This window comes from Brassica oleracea, chromosome C2, assembly GCF_000695525.1.
Source record: "Brassica oleracea var. oleracea cultivar TO1000 chromosome C2, BOL, whole genome shotgun sequence".
NCBI lineage: Eukaryota > Viridiplantae > Streptophyta > Magnoliopsida > Brassicales > Brassicaceae > Brassica > Brassica oleracea.
Genome location: NC_027749.1, coordinates 7,725,757 through 7,736,745, shown reverse-complemented (window position 1 = coordinate 7,736,745; position 10,989 = coordinate 7,725,757). Strand labels below are relative to the sequence as shown.

The 10,989-nt window shown below is 35.8% G+C and overlaps 2 protein-coding genes across 2 annotated transcripts in view; both read right to left on the bottom strand.

Annotated features, from left to right (window-relative positions):
- Positions 1 to 2,573: 2,573 nt before the first annotated feature.
- Positions 2,574 to 4,782, bottom strand: LOC106321692 (exocyst complex component EXO70A1). Its single transcript, XM_013759941.1, has one exon. The coding sequence runs from the start codon at positions 4,641 to 4,643 to the stop codon at positions 2,796 to 2,798; it is 1,848 nt and encodes a 615-aa protein (XP_013615395.1). The 5' UTR covers positions 4,644 to 4,782; the 3' UTR covers positions 2,574 to 2,795.
- A 4,251-nt stretch (positions 4,783 to 9,033) lies between these two features.
- The window catches only part of LOC106325708 (UDP-galactose/UDP-glucose transporter 5B), a 9,408-nt gene continuing 7,452 nt past the window's right edge, over positions 9,034 to 10,989 (bottom strand). The window contains exons 7-12 of the mRNA XM_013763766.1: positions 10,527 to 10,606; positions 10,286 to 10,398; positions 10,091 to 10,179; positions 9,832 to 9,918; positions 9,679 to 9,747; positions 9,034 to 9,548 (exon numbers count right to left, since the gene is read on the bottom strand). Coding sequence (XP_013619220.1) covers positions 9,435 to 9,548; positions 9,679 to 9,747; positions 9,832 to 9,918; positions 10,091 to 10,179; positions 10,286 to 10,398; positions 10,527 to 10,606 — 552 coding nt within the window. The 3' untranslated portion in view covers positions 9,034 to 9,434. The remainder of the gene's footprint in view (positions 9,549 to 9,678; positions 9,748 to 9,831; positions 9,919 to 10,090; positions 10,180 to 10,285; positions 10,399 to 10,526; positions 10,607 to 10,989) is intronic.

Here is a 10,989-nt window from a genome sequence, read left to right as displayed (position 1 = left end):
GAATTCCGTCGGAAAATACCGATGGAATTCCGACGACTTTGCTGTTACTCGGAATGTAGTCGGAAATTCGTCGGAATATACCGACGAACTTCCGACGACTACAACGGTTACATTTTTAATCGGAATGTCGTTATTTTTTATCGGAATGTCGTCGAAAAGTCGTCGGAAAATTCCGACGAACCGTATGTCGTCGGAATTCCGTCGGAAATGGCCGACGGAATTCCGACGACTTCATTTTTTTGGATTTGGTCGGAAATTTGTCAGTATTCCGTCGCAAATGTCCGACGACCTTGGTGTCCGTCGGAAGCTCCGTCGGAATTCGGAGTGTTTTCTTGTGGTGACCCTTTAACTCTAAACCCTAAACCCCACCCCTAAATTCTAAATTCTAAACCCTAAACCCTAAACCCTAAATCCTAAATCCTAAATCCTAAATCTTAAACCTCACCCCTTAACTCTAAACCCTAATGTCTAAATTAATTTACCATTGGGGTATAAGTGTATATTTATCTATTTTGATAAAATATTAACTGTTATTTTGGTCATTTTTATTCTTAGAAGCTATATTTGTGACAAAAACTTTTTTATTGCCATCCTAGTCATTTTCTCATGTTTTAACAAGCATACGATATTTCAAGCTAATCTCTCCAAAAAAAAAAAATCAAAAGAAACAATCAAGACGAACGCTTAAGAATTTGAAATCTAATTTGATGTGAAACCTGTTTTTGTTAACAAGTACGCGCAATAAACCAAACAAATTTTATTTTCGACATGCAACAAATTTTATTTTCGACATGACACATAAAGAAGATCTTGTCTATGTATCAAAACATGGATTTTCTGTTTTAGAAAAAAAAAATTGTTCTTGTGAAACTTTTTTTTTTTCAACTGTTCTTGTGAAACTAAAATTGTACATTTTCCATATACTATTTGGTAGATTTGAAAAGTAAAACACATGTCTAATCAATATTCTGCAAAATGCGGGAGGGAAGCAAACTTTAAAGAGAAAAGGAATTTTGATGAGCCTACAAATGAATTTATTGAGACAAACTCTTTTTGATTAGTTAGTAATTTAGTATATTCATAATGACTAAATAGGAGATAAATTATTTAAAATCCGTGGTTGCAATAGAAGTTTCTCGGCTTTACATGTCAATATGCCGATATAGAAAGATTGTTGGGCTTACATTATATGTAAGAGATATGTAAATTTCTACAATCCGAATCGAACTGGCTGGTATAAAATTTAGTGAATATGATTTCAAATTCGATCTATTATGCAGTTTCACTTTATTATTATTTTATTTTTTTTGAAAAATGTTAAATTATTCATATCAAAAAACCTATTTACAACAAGTGTGTCTCTGTTTCAAAGTTTATGTATAGTTTGAAAAAATATAAACCAGTTTGCATGATAATTTTAAGAGTGAATTTTATCCATATCTCCATGAGCAGGGATGATTCACACAGATTCACTAGTAAAAAGATTAGTATGTTTAATTTCTTTTCGTGTACACTAAACATTATCAGATAGAATTGTTCTTCGAAATGACATTTCTATCGATCAAAATTTAGTTTAGACATATGGACAATTGGAAAAAAATATAACGCGAGGACTTGGATATCTTTGATTTATATAAGAGGACCTTAGATATCTTTGACGTTTATATAAAATTACAGCGTGAGGTCGCGTATCCCAAGTTGCCTAACAAGAAACATTAAATGAGTAATATGATAAGATTCGTGATCGTTCTCAACCTCTCTGTCTCGTTAACAACTTACAAATTTAATGCAAGGCTCCGTGCTTATTCGGTAAGCAATGTGCCATTGTAAGCCTCGACGTTCGATGGTCCGTTCGGTTTCGGTCAGGGTGATTCGGATTTTCGGATTTTCGGTGTTATGCTCATAAGTACCATTCGGTTTTTACTAATTATCGGATCGGGTTCGGTTCGGTTCTTTCCGGGTTCGGTTCGGATCATATTTAACCAATGTTTAAAATCGTACAAAATATATTTTTAAAAACCTCGAAAATTGACCAAAAAATTTTCAAAATATATAAATTATTTACAAATCTAATTAAAAATTAGTTAAACTATCTAAATTAACTAAAAAGTATTCAAAATAACAAATAAAACAAACTACAAAAATATTTTGGATACTCTAAAATATCTAAATAACCTTAATATATATAAAAACATTAACATATTTAACTAATTTCGGATATCTTTGGATCCTAATTCGGATTTCGGTTCGGTTCGAGTTATAACCAAAGTCCAAAGTAGTAAGCTCATAAGTCTCATTCGGATATTTTTGTAAAACAGTTCGGATTCGGTTTCGGTTTTTCCGGTTCGGGTTAAGGTCGGTACTTCGGGTTGAGTTAAAAACGCTCAGGCCTATGCCATTGAATTTGTATTTAATATTCTTCTACTTGTATTGTCTCATAACCATGTGAACTCGTATTAACCAACTTGGAGTTATATAAACCACCAAATCAAAATTAGTCAAGACTGGGAATACAATTCCAAATTACAACTAACAATGAGTGATAGCTACTTTTTTTTTTGTGCGAAGAGTGATAGCTACTTATAACTCGTCTTTGTGCTTATTAAATCTCCAAGCGTCGGATATAATCATCGTATTTTATTTTGTCGTTTATTAACACAAAATTCCCCAAAAAATAAAATTAGATGATTACTAAATGATAGAATGGAGAATTCAATCAATATTAATTTAACATGTATGTACACGTAAGAGAAAAAAAGAAGAAAACGATACGATCATGCATGATTCTCATTCATTCAATGGCTACGTCCTTCCCGAGATTTACCGGTACTCGACGATCCGGTTCCGGATCCTTTGGTTGAGACACTCCCTGACCCGGACCCTCTGCTTCCAAAGTAAAGATCCGACAAGTAATTTCCTATATCTTCAGAGGTATATCTGACATTAAACCCTCCTCCCGAACCGAACCGGTTTATCTCGTATAACTCGGTACAAACCAGCATCAGTTTATGACTCAACGAGACTTTGATCCAGTCCCTAAGTTTCGGGTCGGGTATGACCCACGATATTTGCTTCCGGTACGACGCCTCGAACTCGTCGTCGAACCTGACTAAGAACTCCTTAGCCTCCTCCGGGGTGATCTCCTCCGCCGTATACTCCGGTAACGACGTCAGCACTTTCCCCCAGGCGAGCTTCTCGAACTTATCCGCGTACTGCTTCACCTTCCCCTCGTGCCTCACCACCCAATCCTCCCCGAGGAGGAGCTTCACGTTAGACGTTCGAACCTTTACGACGACGTATTGGAGATTATTAGCGAGGAAGAGGTAAGACAGAGCCACGTCTTTGTACGGCTGAGCTTTACCATCGATTTTGCAAAGAGTGAGAAGAATCACCCACGCGATCCGCACGGACACCGGAGACGAGTAGAGCTCCTCCGGATAAGTGTCATCTCCGCCGCAAGAGGACGACGGCAAGGTCGGCTGCCAGTTCTCGAAGATTACAGCGATAGACTCGCTGTAATCGACGAGGAACGAGAGGTAGTTCATTACGTAGCGAGTGAGAGGATGAACGCCGCCGCCGGTGACCGGCGTTCTAGACGTTTCCTTCTGAATCGCCGTCTCGAACGCCGTCATCATCGTCCTCGCGGCGTCGCCCAGTCTCGTTAACGAGCTGATCACCTGAAACCTAACGGCTGCGGCTGAGTCGAAGTAGAAGATGGTTTCGATCTCGACGTAGAGACTCGCGAGCGTTTCGTACATGTCCAAGAACCGGAACATCTTCTCCGGCGAGAGTTTCTTGATCTTCGCGGCGCTTTCGGGGAAGGCGAAGAGCGTTAAAGCTCCTTCTTGCGTGATGTCCGTGAAGGAGGACTCGACTATGTTGACGGAGGAGGAGAAGACATGGTCGGCGAGAAGCCTCTCGCCGAAAAAGAGGGACCGAACTGCTAGCTTCGCGGCTCGAAGCCACGACCTGATCTTGGACTCGAGAGTCTCCCAGTCCATCTTCTGAACCTGATGGAGAGTGAGTCTCTCCACCGCCAAGTTGTTTAGCGTCTCCTCCACTATTGATTTTCTCACGGTTTTGTAGACCGTTACGCATTCCTTGGCGTACCCCGTGGAGATCATACAGTCCGCGATGGTTTTTAGATCGTCCATGGCATCTGAGTCTTGGCCGGAGAATCTATGATCGTCTTGGTTTTCCTCGTGGGAGATTTCGTCTTCGGAGTCGGAGACGCTAGTCGTGGTGGAAGTGCTGAATTTTGACGATCTGTAAGACGACCGTACCGAGACGCTTTCGGGGTCGAGATAGTCTCGGTTAGCGTTCAACACGCGGCGAAACTCGGACTCGAGAAGCTTCATCGCCGACTGCATCAGATTATGAGCGTACACGAGCTTATCCGAGGACGCGTTGACGGAAACCAAACGGTGCATGGTGCTTTGCAAATGTTTTACGGCTTCCACGAACTCCTCTGCTTCGCGACGACTGTTGGTGGAAAAGAGGAACTCGTCCGAAGAAGAAGAAGTCCATTTGGATATGACGGTGTTGATGTTGCTCGTACACTCCTGTACAGCTGTCTCAGCGAGCGATTGGTGAGCTGGCTGTTTCTCCGGTGGAGGAGATGATCGGAACAATTGTTTCCCCATTCTTGAAACTCTGTTTATTTCGTTTCGAAGACTCTCTGTATTCGTGTGAAGAGAATACTTTTGTTTTTTTTTGTTACTCAACAGAAAAATAAACTTCTGGTTTGTTGTTTGTAATCCAAGTAAAGCAGTAGAGGTATATATAAAGAGGAATATGTATATAAAATATGTTTGTGACAAAAAAAAAAATGTATATAAAATATGTTAAAATACTATTTATATAGATATACTCTAGCGTATATGTATGTGAATGTGTAGTTGTGTGGAGGAGAAATGTTCATTAGTCAAACGCGGTTGTCACATACGACATGACATTGTTTAAAGTCAGACTTCGGACCAAAGTTGCCTTGTTCATCTGCAGCTGTGATTTTTTCTTAAGTTACCGTTTCTATTTTAAATGCGATTTAGATTCTAGGTTATTAACTGTAGTTTTATGGCAACATATATATTTGATCAAAAAAATGGCAACAAATATATATATATACTAGTTACTATTAGTTGTAATTTTCTAATAATTTCATGCACCAAAGAAATGTTGCAAATACGAATGCATGTAATTTTGTGAATTCGTGAGATGAATTTTATGTTAATAACTTTATTTACCAACTGTGCCAAACAGTTGTTTTGGGCTACTAGTTGAACTTTAACCCAAAGATTTTAAAAAGGTTTGAAATTTTCGAGTGATGATATCTTTTTTCCGATAAAATAACATTTCACTAAATACGATGATCCTATGTGATGCGAATTGTATTACATTCATGTTGGTCCGTCTGTTATAAATTGATACTTTTATTACGCTTTGACAGTTTACATTTATTTGTATGCCATTGTTCTCTGTAAACAGATATAACGAAAATTAAACAAGTATGTTTGTAACTGTTAATTAGCTTTCAACTGTACAATACAATAGTCAATATGTTAGTTAGTTAGATGATTTATCCACTATTTTGGCAAACGGAGATGTGTGAGGAAGTTTCCCTGTTGTATGTTAATTTGCGTCATGCCGCCACATAGATGAAAAAGATCCATAGGTTTCAAAAGTTCAAAGATACTAAACTGCCTTGATACGACTACTAATACATTTTTTCTCCATTTTTTTTAATGAATTATGCTTAACACAGGCCCTGATTGAGAACACAATACCAAATTTAAAATCTGAAAACATTTTGAAATTCATCAATAAAGGGAATATAACTAAGCAAATAAAAAAAAAAAGTTTTATAACCGCAAGACTTGTCTCTAGTCTTCGAAATTTTAAATATTCATAAATACTCAAAACTTTTTTTGTCAACTAATACAAACTTAGAAGCAAAAAATACATTTGATGATTAGAAACTCTTCAGTTTTAACATTTTTAATATATGCTAACTTTAAGCTTTTACATTGTGATTTCAATTATAATTAGTCGTATCCTAATCCTATTTGTTTAGATGTTCCGGAGACTAGTTTTGTCTTATAGTTTTAATTATATGCTTTTATCTATGTAAAATCACTAGAAATGATATATAATGTCAGTACTAATCAACCGACAACCAAATGAAACGGAAGTTACAAAGTTTAACGTGAATATTTAATTATATGCTCGAAGAATAATTTTACAAATGATTTGTTCATGAAGTTGGTTACCACCTAGCTGGAAAAATACAATCCGTAATTTTCTTTTGTCGTGGAGAAGTAAATAATTCTAACCAGGAAATTAAAGACAATGAAAATGCGTGAGTTGACTGGTACATGTTATTAAGTATCTGAGAAATTTATTCGAGGTTCTATAGACTATACCGATGGAATTGCTCTTACCGACGAGGGATAAAGCCAAAGCCCCCATGCATTTTAAAAATAGAGAAATTCCTGGTTCACCCCTAAAATTATTTATCCAAGAGTTTAAGGTTTATTGATTATGGTTTAGGGTTTAGTGTTATTAAGATTTAGTTTTTAATGTATGATTTAGGGTTTAAAATTTTCCAATGGTTTACGGTTTATCCAAGATTTAAGGTTTATAATTTAGGGTTTGGAGTTTAAGATTTAGGGTATAGGATTTAGTATTTTGCTGAAGACTTAATAATATTAATTTATTTATTTTTCGTAACTATTTTTATGTATTTTTATTATTTTATTTTAAAAATATAATATAATTTGGATATTCAATTTTATTTCCTTGTTTAAAAGATATTATTAAATATCAAATACTCAAACAATATTGGATGGTGAACCTAGAATTTCTCTTAAAAATGTACGTCTGGTCATTCTCCATGGCCCCTAGTGATTTGGAATATACACTCTAAAGCCGACCGACTTGCTTTCTTTCAAACAAAAAAGACCACTTAGTTTTTATTTTGTTCGATGATAATAATGTAAGAAGACTTTGACCTTACGAAAAACACATACAAAAGTTTGTCCCGCTCGACCTAAGCACATTTTTATAAACATTTTATTTTAATAGGATTGATTCTGCTTTATGCAAGGGTCCTAACCTTTTCTAAAAATGTATACTAGGTTAGTGAAAAGAATATGTTGTCATATATTTTATATAATAAAACATAATATTCTCAAAATATATATAGCAACTACAATTATATATAAGTTGTAAGCGAATAAAATATAAAATTATACAAATATTTATTTTTGAATGGAAATCAGGTCTAGCGTTTGTTTTCGAGTCTCTATCCAAATATCCTGTTGATTTTTTTATCCACGAACTGAAAAACACAACTGAAAAATATAACAAAAACACTATAATAAGAAGACCTAAGACGTTTACTTGATGAAGTTATTAATTCGTAAAACATAAGGCGGCTTCGAAAAGAAAGAAAGGTCCATACTTCACACCGTGTTCCAGATTAAATGTTCGAAAATAATTTATATCACATCACAGATTCACAGATATTTGATTAATTGAAACGCTTTCATATAAAAAATTATGTATTTTGGCCTCAAATACCCAAAATACTAAAGGAAAGTTTCAATAAGCAACACTTTGCGTGATGCGTAGTTTCGTTCAACTCACAATTGCTAAATCAAAGTCAAACAGGGTGTATATAAGGACGGTTTTACCTACATGTATAAAACACCTACACGGCTGGCTACATGTATGTGTTATTTATATACATGTGGGATGTGTCCATAGTGCATACTGTATATATAATCGCGAAGAGTAATTCGAACTGTTATTTATAAGTAGTTGGAGTACATAACTAATATATATATACATCACGGACTTTTCTTAAATAATATTGTATATGTTATCATTATTCATTATTAAAGACAAAATTAACTCCAATACTATGTAGAGAAAAAAACAGTAAAAGCAGGTTTATGGTTGAAAATATGTATACCGTATGATGCATGCCAAGAATCAGTCAAGATAGGAGTAAATGGCTCTTGGAAAGATGATATGAAAATGAAACAAGTGGTTTGGGGTAGGATCCATCAAAATGTCATTTTCCACCAATGCCGATTCAGACCAGCTTAAAAGAGACAAGATCCACATACAACATTCATATCAAATAAACCAATCACGATTGTGGGGATAATTTCAGTTCCAACGTTATACCCCTATAATGTGAATGTTGCATAGCTGGTAATGGTAATGCTGCATCTCTTCATAGTCCAAGGCATTTTATCTTTACTTAATCTTGTTGTATTCCTTGATCCACTCCTTCCGGATAGCATTTTCGGCAATTTGATCAGCAAAAGGTGCTCCTCTTCTTTAACCCTTGAATTCCATAAGAAGATCTACAAAATATAGTGTTTCAAAAAAAAAAAAAAGATCTACAAAATATAAAATTGGTACAAGATCAAAACCTTATGATAGCAGATCATTATTTCAGGTCATGGACAGTCAAACAGAGCCAACATCTGATAAACTATGAATATCAATTATTTTGCTAACGTTAGTAGTGAACTAACGGTAAATCATTTGAAGATATGTCTCTAAAAACAAGTGGTCTTTGGTGGAGTGTAAGTTCAACAGGTTATTTGGTTAGACCCATGAACGTTAGAGCACCACCATTAGTGAACTTACGGGGGTTCACACAGATTCCAAAAAAAAAAAAAAAATTAAAATAATGAATAGTGATGAATTTGTCTCTTTCCACCTCTTCCTAGTGAACCGGGTTTATCACTGTAGCGCAGGTCCTACGGCACGTGGCGACCCGCGATTGGTCCGATTAATTTTTTTTTTTTTTTTTTAAACAAAAATCAAACAGAAAAAAAATATAATAAAAAAATACTTTGTGAACCACTTTCATGGGATTCACTAATGGGGGTGCTCTTATAGACAGTTATTGACTACAAGATAATTCGATTGCACACATTTTATTATTATTTTTCAGTACGTGAATAAAATATTTATAGACCGTTAACCAGCTAGCTAACCTATTACTGATTACCCTTTACAACATAATTGATAAATAAATTTTCTTAAGGATTCTCTCTCGTTTGAAGTATTCAAGTATGAATAGAAATTAAGAACGGGTCCACGTGATGTATATAAGACTGATACTCCTCGGCGTCAGCACCTTAAAAACACACATGTAAGAGAAGAACCTTATCATAATGTTTAGTTGTTAACTAGAACAATTCTTTTCCGTTGAATAAGTCTTCTACTGGGAACCAATCCGATGTCTCAGTGCCTACATCAGATGTCATCGAAACACATATGCATTATGTTTATTATATATATATTCCTACAGGCTACAAGGGATCCAACTAAATGAAATAAATAAAAAAAATGAAAAATGCAGTCTCTGACAATATGAAACCTATACTTTATCGACTGATGAAAAGGTTAGCGTCTTAAGAGCCCTCAGGCTTTTCATACTGCGGAAGTTCTGGAGGCGGCGGTTGCTTTTCTGTTCTTTTGTTGTTGTTTAGTAAGTTTTTCGCGTATAAAGACCCGAAAACAATGACCTGATGGAATGAACTTTGGTTAGTCAAAAGTATCAATAGTGTAACGTATAGTAACTGGAGTGCCTAAGCTTTTAGTGGATCTAATTGTTCAAATTCCATAAAACGTAAGAGAGAATCAAAAAGATATTACCGATCCCATACATTGCTCCCAGCTAAGCGGATGAGTGAACCAAATACATGAGAGCACGATGCTTGCAAGCTTTATTAAGATAGATGAGAAAGGGATGTGGTGTTAGTTGTTAAGACCGTTTAGTAAGGATTGAGATCGGGTTTGTTTTTTTACCTGTCTCGTCGTCATGATTGCAGCAAACGTTAGAGCACCAAATGTCCTATTGGTGTAAGAAATGAAGAACTGGCTCGCTGTTGCAACCTGCACATTAGTCTCTGGTAACTTTAGTGCGAACTAAAAACCCATAGTGGTTACAAACTAAAGTACCATATATTGTGGACCTCTGAGATTACATAAACCTAAGACTAATTAAGGACAAAACATGGTATTGTAAAGACTAATAAGTAGAAAAATAGAGGAAACTGAAACTTACTGTGGAAAGCAGGGCGATGTCCACTAAACAATCTCTATGCCGAGAAACAAAATCTACAGCTAGTAGTAACTGGCCTTGCAATGTAAGTCCTATACAGTTTTTTTTTTTTTTACAAAATGATAAGTAAAGAGTATGATTGACATAAGAAGTTGCAACTCTTACAGTAAAGATTGCAGCAACAAGTAAGATTCTCACCAGTGAAACTAAGAACACAAGAACAAAGTGTTGTGTAGAATATTTGGTTATGTATCTCCATATTATATCCTTTAAAGAGTTTGTCTTGGAATGTGCTTGTAAAGCCATCAAACCTGTTAGATAATAGCCCATTACCAAATACACAATCATGATTCATAACTTGTGAGTAGAAACAACAAAACCCCAGTCTAATCACATAAGTAGTGAAACGAGTAACATATATATAAGTGGATATACATACCCAAGATAACCAGCCATAAGGGAAACACCCCAGACAGTATTCTCCCTTCCCTTATTCAACGGACTAACATCATTTCCTGCCTACAGCTCAGATTTATATAAACAAACATCAGTACATCTTATGTTGATGTTCACGGTTATCTTGCATATTCACATTGTTTTATCCATTTATTCATGTGCATTTTCATCATATAGATTAGGATTTAGCCATGTCTAGGTTGCATTTTGCATACATATGTCTCTATTAGGTATTGGAGTACCACATGGAGTTCCTGGAGACATTTGGGTACATTTGGAGCTCAAGGAAGGTGATTAGAGTGATCTTTGGACGAACACTGCATGAAGCGACTTTCCAGAGCGACTACATGAAGTCGCTGTGACACACACCCCGGAGCGACCTGGCCAGAGTGACATAGAGAGGTCGCTCGCGTTTGGTTCGCGAGACACCCCTCCCAGAGCGACTT

Bases quoted from the DNA above. Each gene is read 5' to 3' on its own strand.
- LOC106321692 (XM_013759941.1), bottom strand. From the start codon at position 4,643: ATGGGGAAACAATTGTTCCGATCATCTCCTCCACCGGAGAAACAGCCA.